The sequence below is a fragment of the Centroberyx gerrardi genome, chromosome 3 (genome assembly GCF_048128805.1).
Source record: "Centroberyx gerrardi isolate f3 chromosome 3, fCenGer3.hap1.cur.20231027, whole genome shotgun sequence".
Taxonomy (NCBI): Eukaryota; Metazoa; Chordata; class Actinopteri; order Beryciformes; family Berycidae; genus Centroberyx; species Centroberyx gerrardi.
This window is the reverse complement of record NC_135999.1, coordinates 32,548,537-32,570,513: the sequence shown is the minus strand read 5'-3', so window position 1 is coordinate 32,570,513 and position 21,977 is coordinate 32,548,537. Positions and strand designations below refer to the sequence as shown.

Genomic DNA, 21,977 nt, shown 5'->3' with positions numbered 1-21,977 from the left:
CTGGTAAATGAATATGCCTATATGACATCTTGCCCATGCCTTTATTGCTATTAATATATGCTGTGAAGTGAAATTTTTGCAAAATAAAATTTATTGTACGTTTCATTTACTACTCTTTATTTTCACTTCTGTATTTTGTATTACACAAAAATGAAACGTTGAAAGCAGTAAGGCTATTATTTTGAAACACGTTCGTCAAAAAGGCTTTTATTTTTAAGGTTAGTGTCGGAAATAGCACGTTTTGTTCTGTCGAATTGACACCCGTAACGTTAGAAGATTCTCATGAGGTTACAGCACTGATACAGTAGCTCTCCAAGCAGGTATGTAAGTTAAGAAAACAACAGTTTGTTCATGTTTTTGCAAACTTGATGTGTAAAAGTTTTCTCGGGTCACGCTGGGTAGCTGCTAATACAGCCTACTCGTTTAACCCGATTTGAGCTTCAATTTTAACGTTGTTAGCCATAGCTTGTTAGCTAGCGGACACTAGCTTGCATGCATACGGGTACATCACAAATTTTCTTTTCGCCTATTTGTTAAGTTCGCTAACATGGTTTGTTGTTTAACAGAGAAGTGAACTGCTGATATTACACGAAGCTGAAGTTAGTTCTCGATTCGTAGCTCCCTATTCGCGGCTAGTGATGTGCGACCCGGAACGAGTCCATTTTTTCAAACATAGTTTTTTTAATGACAAACTGGGAATACTTTGTTACCACTGGTACTGTGACATGTTTATTGATCGAAAACAATGTATTTGTAATCTATTCAGTGCTATGCCATATAGACTGTATCAAGAAATATCCCCCTGTTTAGGATTCAGTCTGGCTCGAATGGATTTCCACACTCAAAACTGAGGAAGATGACGGCTGAGACTCGGGTCTCAATTAGGAAGTTCACAGCATGATTTAGAGCCCTTATTCACTTTGGGCCACCCATATCAATGTTCACACATACTGACCACCTCACGTAGTGTCCCCCAGTATAGGATTCAGTCTGGCCCAAATGGATTTTCACACTCAAAACCGATCTCAAAAATGGCTCTGCGGCCTTTTTCAGGCCATCTTTTCACGGGTTGAATCTCCTTGGGCCACCCAAAACACGCATGTTATATACTAAACAGGACATAGACTACCTGATTATGCTGTTTAGAGTCTGGCCCAAAGTCATTTTCATGGTGTAATGGACAGCTGAAAAGCCAGCTCCTTATTCGCATTTAAACACTTAGAAAAATGACGGCTGAGACTCGGGTCTCAATTAGGAAATTCACAGCATGATTTAGAGCCCTTATTCACTTTGGGCCACCCATATCAATGTTCACACATACTGACCACCTCACGTAGTGTCCCCCAGTATAGGATTCAGTCTGGCCCGAATGGATTTTCACACTCAAAACCGATCTCAAAAATGGCTCTGCGGCCATACAATCATTCAGGATTGTCGAACATATGCTATGCTATTACGCTATCTTTATAACTCATGAAATAAAGCCAAGTGATCATCCTACTGATCATTTAGGATAATTCACAGAATCCAACTATTAACAAATAGTTAGCTAGGCTATTTAAGTTAGATACATATTACATATGAAAAAAGGAAATCCACAAAAAAGGAAATCCACAAAAATCACATGTACCTTACACACAAATAGCCTAGTTTCATAATCCAAAATAATCAACACCAGAACACAACTTTTTCACTCGTCAATGCGTTAGTCCAACTAAAATAAACTTCACCCCAGCAAATCTTAATTTAGGAATTACAATTAGAATGCCAGAGAGCATCAGTATATTCTCACATTTGTATTGGTATACTAGGCCTAACTGTAATGTTTGTTTGTAGTCATAACTTTAATACTCAACAACTGTAATCAATAATTATGTGCTTGTTCAAAGTCTGTACAAGCCATAACTAAGCTGGCATTTCAGCTGTCCACTAGGCCAGACTCTAAACAGCATAATCAGGTAGTCTATGTCCTGTTTAGTATATAACATGCGTGTTTTGGGTGGCCCAAGGAGATTTAATGAAAAGCTGGCCTGAAAAAGGCAGCAGAGCCATTTTTGAGATCGGTTTTGAGTGTGAAAATCCATTCGGGCCAGGCTGAATCCTATACTGGGGGACACTACGTGAGGTGGTCAGTATGTGTGAACATTGATATGGGTGGCCCAAAGTGAATAAGGGCTCTAAATCATGCTGTGAACTTCCTAATTGAGACCCGAGTCTCAGCCGTCAGGGTTGTAATAATTTTGCAAGTCAAGAAAGTCGCAGTTTGTCGTAAAACTGTTGAAGTATAAGACTGTGAAAATACGTAATTAGAAAGACTACACACCCAAAAGTCGCGTGACGTAACTTTCTCTCTCCACAAGCTACCCAGAGCCGCTCTCTAAGTCCCTCTCAGATAGCAGTAGTATTATACACAACCTGGAAGGTAGACAGTAAGAACTGATTTAAACTGGTTTAGGATAGTTTTAGTACAGTGGGGGCTAACGTTAACGCGATGCCTGTGTGTTTCGTATGTTTTGTTCCATGTTGGTTTTGGTGACGTATATAGTGCGAGACGAGAGATGTAGTTCACTGAGCAGTTTCACGCAAAACTAAATGTTACTTTACTGTTTTACGACAAACTGCGACTTTCTTGACTTGCAAAATTATCTTTTAAATTGACAAAACATCATATGTGTAATTCATGGCACAATTCAAACGGGATCAAACAATTATTTGTCTCTCGCCGTTGACTACCATACATATTTTTTCCGAAATAAGGTCCCATGGGGGACAGCGGAAGGGGAGGGACTTAGGCTCTCTATAGGGAGCTACGAACCGGGAGCTAACTTCAGCTTCGTTGATATTATAATGTGGTCGGGTCGCTGTTCAGTAAAGAACCGTGGCGTTCAGATTTACGTTCGAAGAGGAAAAACTGCCTGATGTTTCACAAGCGTTAGTTTTTGATGTTTTTCATGTTATAATGGATTACTGCGCTGTAACTCATGCACGAGCACCATGGTTAAAGCGAATTCTTCTCACTCAGCGCATGTAATGTAGCATTAAACTACCACTACTGTTTTTATTTATTTCTAAATGACATTGTAAACGTATGGTTTAAAGCCTAACAAGCAATTGCTGTTTATTGTTCCTCAGTAGCACTTTCATTTGATTAAGATGAAATCTCGAATCAACTGTAAACGAATCTATAGCTTAAATGAAAAGCTTCACAATGTCTGTCAAACCCAGAAGGCAGAAATAATATATATATATATATATATATATATTTTTTATTTTTTATTTTTTCCCCTCTGAATAGCTTTCTCATTTCTCAACATAGACACTTCATATTAACTCTGTTTTAGTCAGGGCCTTGGCACTAGGCCCACACAACCTTTTTTCAAAATGCCCAATCAAGATGGTCGACCTCACAATTTTCTACTAATTTATTCTCAATAGCTTTCCCATTTTCCAAGATGGACACTACAAGTCTTTCTATTTGAATCAGGGCCTTGCAAGATACTTTTCACAACCTTCCTTTTTCTTGGAGGACTTTCACACCAAAGTCCATAAAAATTTCTGGCACTTAGTGTTGACTGACGTATCGGCAAAGGCACACATCTGGTAAAACATGACTTGAGTACCTTTTACTAATAGTTAGGATCCACTCTTCAATTCTGGAAACATCCAATAGACCATACCATGCAGCTCTAATTTTCAACTTTTAGTTTTGGTTCTGTTATTCTGACAAACGTCTCCCATTAAAATACAGCATGGGGATGGTAGCAAGCAGTGGGAACTAATTTTTTAATTTGAGGCTTCATTGAAATAAAGAATAAAGTGCTGCTTGATGGATCATTTATATGCCAAATTTACCAGAAGACCCCGACGCTTCCTTAAAGGCTTAAATTGTGTGAGCAGGTGAGATGGACGACAAGCCGTTAGAAGAGAATGCACTGGCGTTACCGACAGCCAATGAGGAGGAAGATGAGGAGATGGAGGTTACAGTGACGACGCAGCTAGAAAACCTCATCGTTGCCCCCGACAATGCAGACACGCCTTCAGACGCGAACACGCATCCAGAGGCAGAAATGGGAGATGCAAACACACACTCCGCACCGGTGACACCTTCTGTGGAGAGCGTGTGTGAGGGAGGGAGTGTGTGTAAAGGAGACGGTGTGTGTGCGGGAGAGGACAGAGAAGACGACAGTTCAGAGGATTCAGACAGGTACAAACACACACACACACACACTACAACCAATATGGGGTTTGAATGCCAATATTGCTATTTTTGCATAGAAGCTGCTGATAACCAATACTTTGTGCCAATATTCAATATCTATTTGATTATTTTCATGTAAAAAATAGGCAAAAACAAAATTTAGATCATCATGGGATACTAAAACTCTCCATTGAAATCCAGGATGAAACCCAAAATGTGAAACACTGTTCCCCAGGCAACAGCTTATACCAATTACATTTGGATGTTGTAAGTACTTTACATTTCAAATTCATATGTAAACTAGACTTGGGCAATATCCAAAATTATAAATATTGCGATACTTTCCCGCCAAAATATCGCGATATACGATATTATCGTTTTCTTTTTCTTTTTTTCTGGGTTTTTTGGGTGGGGTATTTTATTACTTAAAAATTACATCAAATTTCTAGGCTGTTATAATAATAATAATAATAATAATAATAATAATTATTATTATTATTATTATCATTATTATTAAGAGCCTAATAAGAGCTAATTTTATCTTACTATTCAAGCATTGGAGGAAACAGAGGCCTGTTGGTGTAATTTGCTCGTTCCTGCTATTTCCAGAAAAACAGGCTGATTGTGGAAAAGGGAACTCACTTGATTTAAAAAGACAGATGTTTCACTTCAAGTATGATTATTTTTGTTTTTTTTTACTGTCCTACCACTAGTATATTGTAAGTTCATAAGTTTAAAAGCTATTTGATATCGCGATTTCAGGTTACACAATGCTGGAAATCAATATTTTTAGGATTAGAAACATGCTCAGAGTAAAGCTGTGTAGTGTTTACAGTGTAACTGCAGATAACTGTATCGGAAAACTTGGGGTTGAGAATCTCGCCTGAGTTTCCTACTTGGAATTCTGACTTGAAGGACATTTTTTTCTAGTAGGAAGTTGGAATTTCCAACCTGCGACTTTGAATGCTTTAAATCCACTTCAGTCATTAAGAGGAGATGAACATGAAGCGGACAAGACAGATTAAAGAAGAGTTGTATTTTTGCACTTTGTCAATTGAGAGAAGAATTGTGCAAAAAAAAGGGTACAGCCGAAAATTTAGAAGATGGTCCCACTGTATGTTTTAGCCGGAAGCAGGAGGAGAGTGGAAACAAATAACAGAATGAGTCTGATGCTCTTCCTCTCCTGTCCTCCTCAGCGATAGCTCCTCCTCCTCCTCCTCTTCCTCCTGTACTCCCCGTGTTCCTGTGTTAGGAGAGGATGACGATGACGATGAAGGTTTCAGCCAACCAGCGCCCATCAAAACGCGAGACGAAGTCCTGCTCGAGGTCTGTGTGTGTGTGTGTGTGTGTGTGTGTGTGCGCGTGTGAATGTATGTGTGTGTTTTATAAGGAGAGTGCCAGTTGTTTTACAGCGTCTTCCATTCTAAACAACGATGCTAAGCTTTGTAGTGTGTGTTTTCTCTACCTTTTCTCTGAAAAATACCAGTTTTCATTGTCAGGGTGAACATTTTATTTCATTTTTACTCTCCAGTATATAGTTTTATTAGTTTTTACTCTTTAGCAAGTTAGCTTTTTGTTCTGCTGGTGAACAGCAATAAGACCAAAAGCTGAAAAGTTATAGTATCCATGTTTGTATGTGTGTGTGTGTGTGTGTGTGTGTGTGTGTGTGTGTGTAGGAGCTGCCAGCGGTGGAGGAGGTGTCTGTGTCGTTACCAGAGGATGCAGAGCTCCAGCCAATAGGAACAGTCTCCAGTATTATACAGCAACTTGGTTGGTATACACACACACACACACACAAGCACACATTTAGACATACTAGTTCACAGAGGAATGGTAAGACAGTAGAAAGCATATCATTCATTTCCAGTGAGAAGTAACGAAGAAGTGAGAAGTGACTACAAAGATAGAAGAAATATGTAAACATTCATTGTCTATTTGCCACCACAGAGGAAGAGTTGACAAAATTCTGCACTTCTTACACCTACAACAATATTTTAAAACTGACACATACTGCTAATTGCCATTCAGCTTTCTTTGCCTGGCCACTGTACCTATCTTTCTAATTGTTATTTAGTCACTCCTTTTTCATGTGGGGTTTCTGTTATTTTGTGAACTCTCTCTTTAACCCCTCCCTCTGTCTCTCTCCAGTTATCATCCAGTCTCTGAAAGACATGCCCTCTCTGACAGATGACAGCATCATCTTCAACGCTAATAGGCTGGCTTTGGGGAAGGTAGGCGGGCCAACAGAACGCCGGATCTTTATTTGACAAAAGGACCACCTGTCTGGCATCTCTCTTTGTAGCTTCATCTCTTCTTTCTTTCCTAGTTTCTTTCCCTTTCCTTTTCTTCCTGTCTTGCTTGTTTTCTCTCTTATGTTTCATGCACCATGGCTGATAGTACGGTATGGCAAGGTGTTGCACTCACCATACCTTAGCCTCAAGTCCCAATTTGGTCTTGTAGTTCTTATTATTATAATGGAGAGCAAATATCAGGCAAAAAATCACCACACCTCTATTTGGAAGCCATATCTATATGAAATTCATGCCAAGGAGAAATCAAGATCAATGTTTCCTTTAAGCTGATAGTTGGGTGACCTACACCCTACCTAATAATTTATCACATTAACCAAATAATAATATCTAGTCAGTCATCAGTCAGAAATTTAGTGGATATCAGTTGGTTTGGAACAAACTTTTCCATAGCTTAATGGTTCTGTGAATTGATGCCGATTTCAATGTCAAAACATTTGGTTGAGATGTTTGAACAGACATATGATATCATACCAATAATCCATCCGAAACATTACACACTTCTGTGAATTGAAGTGTTTTAACTTTTAGCGTTTTGTTTTTCATATCTTACCTGTTCCTACAAAGGACTACATGTTAAAATCTTTTCTTTATATTGTCTTTCTGTGTCCCAGGTATTTGAGGTGTTTGGTCCGGTGTCGTGTCCGTTGTATGTATTGCGTTTCAACTCCGCTGAGCAGATTAGCAACAAGGAGCTAACAGTGGGACAGACTGTTTTCTATACACCAGCCATCAAAGAGTACACTGGATACATACTCACGCAACAGCTTAAACTGTGAGTACACACACACACACACTCAAATCTTGCAGTGCATACTAGGGTTAGACCAATATATATAATGCAAAATATATGTACTGTATTCATGACCATATGAACTACAGGTTCTTTTTACATTTAGAAGTAATTTGCTTTTACAAAAGGGATTTTTCTTCAGTTTAAAGGGATCTGATGCATCTTGGAAGAATGACCAAGAGCCACCACCAGAGGTACACACAAACACACACATACACGCTGGGTAACTGACAGAAGCTTAAAGTGTGTAGCATTTTAAACATCAATATATCATTCTCAAATTAAGTGTTAACAATAGAGACTGTGGTGGAGATGATTGGATAGATTTCTGAAACTTGTTTTGAAACATCAACATGGTTGGCAAGACAGAAGTACAGGAAGGACAAAACATTCCAAGAAGACTTTGCTCATAACGGTGCTACTTCATAGAGAAAAGTAGAAACAGACTCTACAGTATAAATTAAATAAGAAACTGACGTGGAAAACGTACAACAATCCCAACTTTATACCAGGCTTTCTCCATTTTATCTTTGTTTTTGTAATGCTTTGATGATGAGTCGTACCGTTCTGTGTTCGCCACTGTTTTTTCCAAAACAACCATAGGAATGTCTCTGATTGGCTAAACGGATGTTGACGAATCCGTCTGTCCAGAAAAAGTTCAACTGGGTTGAACTTTCTGTCCGTCAAAACAGATGGAAATCTGATGGAGACGGCCTAAAAGCAGGGACAGTTTTGTTGGAGTCATTGTTGGATTAATTTTTACAGTTGCCTGCACGATACATTTTGGGCAACAAGGAAAATACTTTTCCAAATATGGTTCACCAAAAAAACCTATTCAGACTACCAGTGTCTCGTCTTCATCTCTCTGTCTCTTTTTCTGCCTCCTCTACACTCTCTCCTCTCTCTACAGGCTTTAGATTACAGCGATGATGAGCAAGAGCAGGAAGCAAAGAGGAAGAAGAAACATAATTCCAAGAAGAAGAGGGACAATAACATCACTGGTATACACACACACACACACACAGAATAACAACATTGGTACATGCACACAAGGCCATCAACACAGAATTGGAATTAATAAAAAAAATCTGGAGTGACAATGAACTACAAGGTAACAGTTAATCAGTTTACACTCATGCAATGTTGGCTGAAGATGTGCTGGTCCCAGCCCTACTTGAGTTGCTTCCAGTGTACCAGTTTTTAGTGGATCCCTTCCAGACCCTTCAGACCATTCCTATACAGATTTACAAGCCCTAGTCTCCCTTCAGGATAATACATTAAAGGAGGAGGAGATGTTTTTGCCCTTCTTTCTACCCAGATTCAGTATGTCACATACAAATGGTAAATATTGCTCCCCTTCTCTCTGTCGTTCATTCTTTCTATCTTCTCTTTCCTCTATTTTCCCCTCCAGATAACCCCACCCACGTTACCCACAGTACCTTGCTGCTGCAGCAGCAGCAGCAGCAGCAGCGTGACGTCAAGGGTTTCCCACCGAGACACGCAGGGGCTCCCTTCAGGCACCAGGACCCGAGGCACAAACACACACCTTTCCGACACACGCAGGCACCGCCCAGACACGCGCACACACCGCCTCGACACGCACACATGCCTCCCATGTACCTGCCCCCTCCCTGCCCTTACCCTCCTCCTCCTCACCCGTTTGCACCCCCCAACTTCCCTCTCTACCCTCCTCCTCCTCTTCTTCCTCCTCCTCCACCTCCTCATCATCCCTTCTGCCATCCCTCTCTCTCCTCTCCCCCCTGGCCCCTCCACTCCATGCCAGCTGCTATCCCATTCTCGGACCTCCCCCCCCCTCCTCCTCCGCCGCCTCCTCAGTGACACCCAACATGCACTCATTACATGTTACACGTACATACACACTATTTACACGTATACACACTTACCAGCGTTCATACTGGCAAGTTTTTGCTTTTGTTTTTGTTGGTTAGCGGAATACACCAAGTTTTTGGTAGATTGTCCTGTCTGTCAACTTCGCTGTTTAGTGATGAAAGTGATAGTAAGGCCACTAGCATTTTCTCAAACTAAGAATAAAAACTTGATTGAAAAAAATGATTAGTGTTTTTCTTATATGGCCTGCAGATGCATAAATTATAAGTGACATATTAATTCCTGATGTAAAAAAAAACCCAACTGATGTAGCCAGGTTTATTTTTGGGAGTATTTCAGGTGATCAACCATGTATTCATCCGCAACACAGTGATTTTTGGCTGTACACAGTCTCCCATCGCCCACCACTTTGACTTCCTGTGGCAACAGGGCAAGTAGTCCCTGGTCAGAAGAGTGTTATGTTTGTCTCCTACACAAAACTGCCACACTAAGGTTCATATCATTTAAGATAACTTACCATTTAGCTTTAGAGCTGCTACAAGTTCTCTTTTTCCCCCTTTGGATATAATGCTATTGGCCTACTATCACTCAAATAGTGTATGCTAAAGTGTTAGCATGGAGCACTGGAGCCAGTGATCTACTGGGGACACATGGATGATCTTGGTGTCTACGTTTTCATTACTTAATAGGTACATTGACCAACAGACCAACTCCCAAAAATTTGGTGTGTTCCTATTAAACAAAAAATGTTAAATTAGAAGATAATAATGATCAGTCCCAAGTGGTACTGTATATAATTGATGGGGGTTTGTTTTTGTTTTTGTTTTTTTATTAGAAGGCTTTGTAAATGAACATGTCTTCATTTTTGCTGATTGATGGACTGATCACGGACCAACCCCGAAAAATTTGGTGTGTTCCTTTTTAAACCAGTAGAATTACAAGCAGTCCCAAGTGATACTGTATATAATTGGTTTTTTTGTTTGTATTTTTTTATCAGAAGTCTTTGTAAATGAACACGCCTACATTTGTGCCGATTGATGGGCTGATCCAGTATCAAATAAATCTTTATTTCGGAATTTGTTGGGACCATTGTCGTATATTATGTCTATAGCATAATTTATGCAGTATCACCCTGGCACTGCATATAGACACAGATTTGAAAGGCAGGACTTGTTGAATTCACATGTAACTCATAATGCAGTACAGGTCTAACATTTACATGTAACATACATAAAGAAACCACTTGTGACTTAATAATGCATTAGTGTAAATAGGCTATATCACACACAATATCGGTCCTATCAAGAGCTCAATCATTTTGTGAATGAAAAAATGTTTTCAATCAAACACAATACCAAATTGGGCTTTTAAACAAGATTATGATGGGGTACAATTAATATAATTATAAAAGTATTTAAACAGTGATTTAGCTATGCTTGAGGTTGTTGGTGTCTAAGTCAAGTGTATTTACAAGGCCCTTCATCACAAGCTAAGGAATTTACAATGAGCCTACCTAGATCTAAATGATACTCACAAAACAAAATGATGTAATAGACGAGGAGAAACTCCCAAGAAAAACCTTACAAGAGAAAAAATGGAAGAAACTATTAGAGCCTAAACAGTCTTAAACCTCAATCAACATCTATTTGGTTCATCTATTTTTTTTTACACCATTAACTGTATGATCACTTTTGGTCTGAATTTTTAAAATGGCACGTCTTATCAAAGCGATTCTCAAAATTTCTCTTGACTTGCAGCAGCCTGGTGCAGTTTCACCTGGTAACAGTACAACCTCTGAATGAATGTGGAAATTTCAATCACTAAGTACCAACACTAGCTTCTTTTTGTATACACCAAGTGACATAATCTAGAAATACTAATACGGGTTGAGTGCTTTCTTATCTTGTATGGAAACATATTTTTCTTACTTTCTGGAAAATGGAAACTGTAACTTGCTTGTTACACTAAATGAAAGTGAAAAAGTATGATTTCTTGGGTTTTCATTTCAGGCCTCAAGACAATAAAAACTGCAATACTACTACAATATGTCTCTACACTACAGAATCCCATCCAAATCTATCGAGATTCACATCAACAACAACAAAAATCAACAACTGTGTCAGTATTAAGGCTGATATTTTTGGATTGAAGCTGCTGATATTTAATATCTTTAAATTTGACAGTGTTTACCCCAGAATGTTATTCTTGTCAGGGTGGAAAAGCCTCTGAAACTGCATTTAGACCATCATGGGACACTAAAACTCTCCACTGAATCCCATGCTGATGCAAAGAAGATAGCATTCATGCATATTTGTGTCATATCTGATCAAACTGTTGCATTAGAATCAGTTCACTTTAAGACAACCAGTGTAGTATTCATTAATTAATTGTAATCAAACTGCATCATATCCATCAGAGGTGGATGGCACTGACATCTGGCCCATATCTGATTTATAGCAAGGCCAATATTGGTCCAATAAATTGACAAACCAAGATCAGTCTAACCCTTGAATGTTATTATTCAAGCAGACAGGCAGATACATGAATCAAAGACACTTTTATGTGACATTTCATCACTCTTTTTCAAGGACTGGAATATGTTTCAGTCACTGTTAACATGGAATGGAGCTTTGCAAAGATGAACTAATGCTTAGGGGAAGTCATTGTTACAAAATGTAATCATGCAAGCGATAGGATGAGGTTGCAGAGGTTTCAACACCGCCCATTTCCTGTGATGACAAGTTTACTGTCTATCAGGTTCAGCTTCAGAAAACACGTCTTCATGACTTTTTTCATAAAGAATAATAATAATAAATCATATGAAACATTTTTTTAGACAGTTGATGTGATCTGTAGCACTTACTGCACATGACAAAGAGACACACTCTCTGACTTCCTATGCCTTGAAGTCATTAACCGATACACGATGTCACTCCAGTCTCTCAAACTAAAATAAATCTATTGCTTCATCTTCCTCTGTTATTTCCGTCGTCTTAGTTTTCACCTCTCACCGGAGAGTTTGAACATCAGCGAAGATGTCTGAGGACCTTTACGCCATGGTAGACATGACAAAGAAGGTTAGACACAAAGGGGAAAGGGACAAGCGGATAGAGGAAAGAGGAGATTGGGAGGAGAGGTTAGTGGATATCTATGTTAGCGCCGCTAGCCTTAGAGGTCACGACCCCGGCCTTGGGACACAGCAGGCTGTAATACAGGACATAGGAGGAGGGCAACATGGAGGTAACACACTTATTTTGCTGAAAATATTAGCTAATACAGGCACCAAAAGCATTTTGAAGACTTCAGAGAAAGTAAAAGCAAAAAGTAAAAAATGGAAGTATTTTTTTAATTAAAATGATATATGTTTGTGAAAAAGATAAGTCAATTAGAATACAAATACCTAATCCTTGGCCCTATACACAAGTTTTATAGCATAGTTAATTAAGTTTTGTCATTGATGTGAATGAACATCATTGTATTTTATGTTTTTGTGTAATATGTTTTTTATTATTATTATTATAACCTCCGCCAAGGAGGTTATGTTTTCGGTGCCGTTTGTTTGTTTGTCTGTTTGTTTGTCTGTTAGCAGGATTACGGAAAAACTACTGGCCCGATTTTCATGAAACTTTGTGGAAGGGTGTAGCATGGGCAAAGGAAGAACCCATTAAATTTTGGAGCGGATCCGGATCCGATTCACGAACAAGCAATAATAGCACGAACCTTGGCGGAGGTCTGCGCTCTCCGAGTGCCCTTCTAGTTATAGTTATTTTAGTTATTTTATTATTATATGTTTATTGATCTGTTTGTTTTGTATATTTCACAAATATAATAACAAAAAAATGGAATTTAAAAAAACAAAAAGTAGCTCATTTAAAATGTACTCTGAGTAAAAGTTAGTTAAAACAACAGACGTAGAAAATGGAAAAAGGATGAGAAGACAGTTCAAACTAGGTTCCTTTAATTTAAAAAAAAAAAAGTAGGGCATATCTGATATAATCTGATATAATGCCTCAGTAAACATTGAGTGTTATTATAAGCATGGTCATATATAATTATGAGTACATTTATGAGTGCCTTTATAATACATAGATACAGTAGTCATAGAAAGTGTTAACACATTTTGTAACAATTTGTTTTGTGTTAAAGACGCCATACGAATAAAACTGTCTTGACATGAAGCTTCGGTAACGCTTTATTTTCCGGATCCACAATTTCCTAATAATTGCCTAGAAAGGAACTGTTAATTTCTTAGGAAGTTTCCTGGAAAGAACCATTATATTATGTAGTAGTTATGTAGAAAATGTAAACAGTCTGGTGGAGTCGATAAGATACTGTCGATTTCTAAAAGAATTTCCTGGAAATTATAAACTATTTACTGGAAAAAATAATAGGCAGAGGTCAATTATCAGAAGTCATTATTCATATAATTATATAATATAATAATATATATTTGTATGTTGAATTCTTCATTAATTTTAGTTAATTTTCTATATAACTAATAAACATAATTTCATGGTTTTGTCTTGGAAACAACAGAAGAAATTGGAGGAACATACCAACTACCATTGAACTTTCTCTATTTCCCCTATAATTAGTACATAATTTCATGGTTCTTTCCAGGAAAGATTAAGTAATTAACAGTTCCTTTCTAGGAAATTGTTAGGAAATTGCGGACCTGGAAAATAAATTGTTACCGAAGCGTCAAGTTAAAAAAACGCCCTGATAAATTTGCCTATTGTCTCTGTTAACCCAGAGAAGAGTCAGTGCAGAGCTCTTGCACTCTGGCTGGGGCTGCTGTGTCTTCTCCTGCTGGCTGGATTCATTGGCCTGGCCATTCACCGTGAGTCTCTCCTTCAATAAGCAGCATCTGACTTTGTTTTTGAAACTGTGACTGTGTTTGTGTGTGTGAGAGAGAGAGAGAGAGAAAGAGGAAAAATGCACAGAGGATCATATAAACATATGCAACCAACAATTTCAACATGTTAAGTAGAAATGCATTGATGAGTAGTAGTGCAGTATGAAATAAGTGACAAAATATTATTCAATATATATAATGAATGAGAGGAAAATGAGAAAAAAACAATACATGAATATTCAGTTCATAGCCTAAAAAGCATGTGCTTATCAAATAAATTTAAGTTATCATATGCACAGAATTACTTGCTGTACACCTTATCAAACATATTCAATGTGGAAATGTAAAAAAAAAAAATACAAAACTTGAATGACAATACTGTTCTTCATCCAGCTTAGTGTGCTACCTACACCCTACTGTAGGCCACAGCACGACTGAAACATGTTGGAATATGTTTTTAATATGTTCCTTTGAACAAACCATGAAATAAAGGCTTTTTAAATGTTTTGGTTGAAGACAGCCTTGTAACTCCTCCTTTTTCCCTCAGTATTCTTTACCAGTTTTCAAAATGATAATCCAGAAAGTACAAAACTTAGATGTCTCTCTCAGAGTTTTTACTATTAGACCAAAGCCTGATGCAAGATATGTTGGTTGGTTCTCGTTCCTGTGCAGATATGATGGTGATTAAAGAGAAAAACAACCTACAGTCCAGTTACCACAACCTGACCAAAGAGAGAAACAACTTACAGACTGGTTATAACCAATTACAGTCCAGTTACCACAACCTGACCAAAGAGAGAAACGACAGTCAGAAGAAGCCTTGCGGTGAGTCAGTGACCTTTCACTCTATTTCTTGAGTATCATTGATTCACGCTCTTCCTGATTCATCATTACTTTGAGGAAACGTTTATGATAAAATTGTGTAATATTGAAGTAACAGTAAAGATGTAAAGATTAAAGTAAAGTAAAGATTATTTCTCTTGTTAAAAGGAGCAAACTGCTCTAAGGGGGAGTGGAACATTGGCAGTAGTTGCTACTTCATCTCTACTGAGCAAAAAAACTGGGAGGAGAGCAGACAAGCCTGTGCAGACAGACAATCACACCTGATGATCATAAACAGCAAAGACGAACAGGTATGGTGTGTGTGTCTGTGTGTCTGTGTGTGTTTATAAATCTCTCATATTGTTATTTTTCTGTAATAATCAAAGTTTGTTTGTTGCTATATTTACCATTTCATTAAGGGTCCAACCAAGGTGCTGGACCCCTTTCGTTTTCTTATGATTCTTCTTATTATTATTTTTCTTCCTCTTCTTCTTTTCAAAATACCTTAGAGACCTAAGTCCTAGTGCAATCAAATTTGGTGGATAGGTTTCAAATCTCCCCCACAACTCAGGCAAAAAAATTAATGTAGGCCAATAACTCTTGAGCCGTAAGGCCTAGAAGCCATTTTGAATTCAGGCAAAACCTATTTTTCGCTATTTCTCCTGCAGAGTTGATCCAATCTCAACAACATTTTACACACAGCATATATGGATTTCCCAGATTATGGCTATAATCCAGAGTTTTGGCCGTGGTGCACAAACAGCAAAAATGATCTTTGACTTGCTACAACATAATGCTAATCATGATTCCATTGGGTTCCACTAGCAAAATGCTAAAGAGCAGAACGTGCCCCTCCCCCGTCGCAGGAAATTGTGTTTCGTCTGGCATGGTGTATTACACAAAATTTTGATAATCCTAACCACCTGACTGTGAAACACAAACAAATTTGATGCCAAAGACATGCAAACAGGAAGTCAAGTCAAGTTTTTATTCATATCATCACAAGCATGTCTCAAAGGGCTTTACATACCATATCATATACCATAGTACATGTACTACATAATATATTACATATAGATAAGAATGGCGTAACGTTTCAAATGGGCCATACCCACAAAGTGCGGTACAAGTGATATGCCCCGCTCTATCTCTATGGGCAAAACATAGAGATAGAGATTTTTGTAATCTCATGTCTGACACGTGGAAATTCCAAGACGGTGGTTGAAGTGCCACAAAAATTAATGTATTTATCTATCTGTCTTTTCGATGTTGACCACATAAATTTGAACACAACGCTAACTGAATGAATATAACAGTTAATAATTATTATAATTTGAAGTCGATTTTTGCACCTGTAATTTTCTCAAACTACTTCAGTGAAGTAACAGTAATTCTACATGAGTAGGACATTTTGGTACTCTTTCCACCCACTGTCTCTTATAATGCCTTGCACTGTCATAACTAGTACCTTTTCTTGCTAGGACATTCTCAATATTTTGAACCGGAGCGTTTGGATTGGTCTGACTGACAGAGAGCAAGAAGGGACCTGGAAGTGGGTGGATGGGACATCACTGACCACACAGTACGACATTTCTTCCTTTTGTGATTCATTTCTTTGTCCTTTCAACAAATATTTTTAACTGTTTCAGAGCTTAACTTTTTGCTGCCGTGTATAAATACTAGGGATGTAACAAAGTTTGTGACGCAAAATTTCGCTACACAAAATTTGACAATCTGCATCAAAAATGTTACTGATTTCAGCTGCAGTCTAATATCTAAGAAATGACATTCAGAATTATCTTTATTCTTTTGCATTGTGTAAACACTAGAAAGCACAAGTCTAGGTAACACTAGCAACATGCTGTTTCTCTTTGAAATACTTTTCTAGTGAGAACTTTTCCTAGTTGTGCAGATGTATACATCTCTGTTTTTTAGGGGTCCAGCACTGGTTTCAAATCTCTCTCACTAGTCAGGCAAAATCTCATAATGTCAATTATATTTTAGCACACAGTATACTGTATATGGACTGTCTAGAGTATGGCTATTACCCACATTTTTGAAAATCCAAACTATTTGGCCGTGGTGCACAAATGAAGTTGACAGCGCATAGAAGCATAATTCGTAAACGCCTGATGCTAGAGTAACCAAATTAACATACATACTGTACATGTTTGGGATGGGCCCAGAAGTGTGTCAGAACACATTTTGTCATGCTCCAAAGCACCACCATATTGCCACCGCTTTCACCTACAAATTTTACACGCAGCATATTTCAACTGCCGACATCAGACCACATTTGTTTGTGCTCTATAGCTTTATAATAAGGCCAAAAATTGGCCCATGCTAATGGCCGCTTGTGGCTATATTTTTTTGTTTTTTGTTTTTTGTTACTCTTCAGGCTTTTTTGGGGATGAAACCTGTAGTTACCCTGTTAATGGTTCGTCCTTTTGTTTTCCCTCAGAGATAAAATGGGATTTTTTCTGACATAATTGTCTTCATTCAGATTTTGTTCAAAATATGGTGATCATATCAAACCATGACCCCAGTATCGTGTATCAAACCGAACCGTTAGCTGAATGTATAATTACATGCCTAATAAACAGTATTAAATTCCATTCCATTTGACTGAACACTCCAGGTTCTGGTATCCACCTCAACCTGACAACAGCGGACAAGGGGAAGACTGTGTTGAGTTCCACAATGAGAATCTGCCCAGCAGAGGATGGAATGACAATTCATGTCATAACGTTAACTACTGGATCTGTGAAAGAGCTATCTGCTGAAATCACCATCTTTACAATGTATTGGTGTAGATGGTGTATTGGTAGAGCTACATGCTATTGTATTAGTGTAGTGAGTTTGAGTAGATCCTTTGGTCTCTGGATAGACCTGCTTTTAAATTACAGCCTTGTTACATTGCTGTACCTTTCAGTTTATATTCACATTTTTATTATTTTGTTGTTAACATAGCCTCCTCATCAGGCTACAGCCAGCTGTTCAATTTTGAGCAATAAAGTGTGTTGTATTCTGAGGGAATTAGTATGAGTATTTACCTATTTTAATCTCCTCTTTAATTACTTTACTATCCTTGTTAATATTCCTGTAAAGGACTTTGTAAACTGTGCTTCAAAAGAAGTGCTATATAATCAAAGTATATGATTATTTTCCCAAATAAATGTCAGTGATGCAGCCAGCAGTGAAGGAGCAGTTGACATGCATCAATTTGTACAATACATCCTGAGATACAAATTCTGACTAGTGTGATTCTGTAAGATGATGATGAAAGAGTCCCTGAATGTAGACAGGAGGACCCCAAGTGGTGGAGTTGTTTCAGTACAACTTAGAAAACAGTCAAAGGGGTTCATTTAATCAAGCAGTTGGACCTGTGAAGGACACCATGCAAGGAAGATAAGGAATATTCCCAAACTACAGCAGCCTAAATATAAGATACATGTATTGTGTATATTTCTTTATGCTTCCAAACACTGACTCTTGTGTGTCAGATACTACCAGCTGCTCCATGGACAAGTTCTCCATAATAATCGACTACACTCAACTGTGTCGGCTGCTGTGCATGGATGATTTGTTCTTATATCTCCAAAAAGACAGCTTCAGAAATTAGGGGAGGAAATCCTTGTTCAGATTAATGCCCAGGCATTTTGGAAATTGTTACATTACATGTTTTCTTCATTTTATTTCCAATGTGGAATCTCTGTATTTAGACAAAAATATGTGTGTGTGTGCTTATGATGAGCTGTTTTTTTCTCCTTTTTTGTGCAATGACCCTGATTGGTTTTCAGACAGTGGTTTACAGGGTGATAATACCTTTGAAGACTCTGAAGAGAACACACAGTGTTCCAACTAGATGTATCTGCTAAAACAGCTTAATAGAAGCAAAAAAACAAGGATTATAACTGAGTCTTTTTTACCAGTGATCATGACTTCATAAGGGGTGTAACATTTCTTTAACTGATGATGTCATAATATTGAGTAATAATGTAATAACTTGTGAGCTATTACATTATTAGTAAATATTATTATATAAGATAAAGGTATGTTTTACAACTCATAAAGTAATAATCACCAGTTAATGCAATAATGTGATATTATTACAATATCCAGCAATTTCTTACATTAACAGTGTTTATTACATCTTCAACCCATTTAGAGGGACATGTTATCACATTTGACACGTTATTACATTATTTGTTGCTACATGCCTACTGCCCATTAACCATGTATTGTGCATTGCCTCATTGAGTTAGATGTATTATGTATCTTAGCTACAGCAGTGTGTAACGTTGTTAACCTAACCACAGTGTACTTATCTCCTCCCATCTGTCTAGAAAGCCAGTTACAACATTACAGTGTAAAAAAACAACACTTTATTTGAAGGGGGGACATAACACTGTCATAACTATGCCACGACAACTGACATGAACATTAATTAACCTTTATGAATGTTTACGACTGTTCTATTAAGTGTCATTTGGTTGATAAAGTCACTTTCAATGCAAAGTTGACACTGTTCTAGATGTCTCTGTCATGACAACTTGACATTAACCAAAGGGACATAACCTGTCATAAACATATGTCATGACAGACTTCATTATCAAACACAATAAACCCTTTGGTTGTATGTGTTAACATTACATTAAACTGTCCTATTTGACAGTGGCTGTCACGAGACCATCATAACTGTGTCATTAGTGTTTTCCCTGACCTCAAGTACAGTGGTAGAATTTGGACGTTTCATAAAGATATCATTAAGTGTTATTACACTGTCAAATCCTCTTATGACAGTGTCATGAGTGTTTTCCCTGACCTCAAGTACAGTGGTAAAATTCTGGTGTTTTTTCACAAAGAAAGGTGGGTTTATCAACTGTGGTGCAAATTAAACTGTTAGCCAATTCCATAAACTATTGAAACAGGGTTGATAGCCTACATCATATCGAGGGCTTGGAGCCAAGGGGGCGTAAGTGCGATTTTGGGCGAATATGAGTATTATCTATCAATTGAAAGGTCTCAGTGAGATCTTTTTAGTGCCAAAAGGACACAACTGAAATCATGACCCATAAGTTTTAATTAAACAAAAACTGAAAGCCGTAACAGTAAAAGTAGGGTTTTGTTTGCTGCCAAAAGGGCGTAACTGCACTTACGCCCTTTTGACACGAAGCAAAACCCCACTTTTGACACTGAACAAGCATTATGGGTAGAGGATTCTAACAGCACTTAGGTCAACTCAAAATGCATGTTGACGTAAGTAATGCTAGCATGGCAGCATGATCACATCATTTTTAGTATCCTATTCATATCCTAATTCATATTCTAGGTCAATATTAGATGAATGTAAATATGTTAATATTCCCATGAAATACTTAGGCCTATAGATTCAAAATGTTATTTTATAATGTTAGGAGTGTGAACTGGTCAAGATGAGCTCTGATAGTAAGACTGCTGGTAGCTGAAGTTCTCCCATGAGGAGTTTTACAGGTCTTTGAATGTGTCCCAGGACACATCAGTAAGTGATGTGTCCTGGGACACATACAAAAATGTATTATACTAGCAAAAGAAAAAAAAAAGTAGTAGTTTAGAATCAAAAGTAGTTCCTTATGTCTATAGATGTTTATTAAAAAGGTTTATTAAACAGAAAAAATGTATCAATCAATTTGTTTCATTGTTCCATGTAGTCTACAATTTTAAAGGCCTTGGTGAAAGTTGCTGAGCATTACTTCAAGATAAAGATATTCATTCCGATCTTGTTTTATATTTCAGTGTTGATTGAAGTGTAATTGCTAGATTTGTATTAAAATGAATGTGTTTTACAATTGTTTACTTACATACGCCCATATTCTGCATGGCTGTATTGGGACAATGTTTGTGCCAAAAAGGTGTATTTCACTCTTTTGCCATTTTTAAAAAAGTTAACAAATATAATTCAACTTAAACTGTAGCAGTATTGTTTTTATGGTAATGCTCAATATGAATGCACAAAAAGTTAAAATATTGTGCTTAGTATGTGGTAACGGCAGCTGATCCAAGTTTGATCAAAAATTTGTTTTGGCTCTCCTGTAAAATCTACTATAACGTACTTACGCCCCTTTGGCTCCAAGCCCTCAATATTATCCTTCCATATGTATTCTCTGAGTGATCACATTTAGCTGAAATTTAGTCAACACAAGCTAACTTTTGGCAAGCTGCTCACACCAAATCAGATGTTCCCCGGTATCAGGCCCAGCAGATTCAGATTCAGCAACCTGTCACCCCATGACACCCAGTGAACCTGTCTGACTGAAGGAGGTGAGCAGCTTTGTGTTGAATGGCCGCTATTTCTATCTCTACTCTCACACAACAGAAATCCTGTTGGGGACAAAAAACTTCCCTCTCTGTCTATTTCAAATATCAAACATAACTCAGGCAACTTTTAATAAGTGATAGTTGCTCAGATCATAAGTTAGCAACTCTCTTATCCTGCTCTTCTCTCGGTGAATTGTTAAAACTACCATATATTAGTAACAAATCTGAATAGATAATAATTAAGTAATATAAAAATGTGCCTGTCATCTCTTGAAATCACTCAATACCCTCTTGTTTGATATTAAGCATTAGTAATGTAGGTTATCTTAAGCCTCTTGTATGTCTGATTAATATTGATATCAAACTGTTTTGCATTATATAGTGACATCCACTGTGTGCAGAATGGTGCTTGCATTTCTGCACAGTATTATAGATCACTACCAGTATGATTTAAATGTATTAGATGGCAAGAGAGCTGCAAGTCTGCAAAGGTAGAGCTTTAATGGGTTGAAAGTGTGGTGACAGTGATTGTGTGGGATTAAGGCCTGGGATAGTGGGAGCCCAATATGATATCTTTTCATTATCTACATTATTCTCTAAATCAGAAAATTATCTACAGCATATTTTATACTATCAACCAAAGATCCACATAATACAAAGGCTCAATGCAGTATTGATAGCTGTTCTTAGTGTTTTCTGGGTCAGTATAACAGATTACCTGACCAAATCCTCTACTCAGCTGATGACAGTGTGCTGCTTTGGTTGATTTACTCAATTTTGGGACATGTCTTGATTGTTTAAAGAGCTTGATTGCATTTTGTGCATGGAATTAACTGTTTGGTTAAACAGCGTCTT

At 37.6% G+C, this 21,977-nt stretch overlaps 1 protein-coding gene across 2 annotated transcripts; it reads left to right on the top strand.

Moving 5' to 3' along the window:
• Positions 1-262: 262 nt before the first annotated feature.
• Positions 263-18,061, top strand: naf1 (nuclear assembly factor 1 homolog (S. cerevisiae)). 2 transcript variants are annotated; one of them, XM_078282740.1, is made up of 13 exons: positions 263-320; positions 3,898-4,204; positions 5,395-5,524; positions 5,875-5,968; positions 6,347-6,429; positions 7,122-7,282; positions 7,443-7,494; positions 8,211-8,301; positions 13,902-13,988; positions 14,994-15,136; positions 16,307-16,407; positions 17,464-17,634; positions 17,690-18,061. In XM_078282740.1, exons 2-12 carry the CDS (start codon positions 3,903-3,905, stop codon positions 17,606-17,608), a joined length of 1,389 nt encoding a protein of 462 aa, XP_078138866.1. In that variant the 5' UTR covers positions 263-320; positions 3,898-3,902; the 3' UTR covers positions 17,609-17,634; positions 17,690-18,061. The 2 variants fall into 2 exon arrangements, with proteins under 2 accessions (XP_078138866.1, XP_071781800.1); XM_071925699.2 differs by lacking the exons at positions 13,902-13,988; positions 14,994-15,136; positions 16,307-16,407; positions 17,464-17,634; positions 17,690-18,061 and adding an exon at positions 8,712-9,257.
• Positions 18,062-21,977: the final 3,916 nt, after the last annotated feature.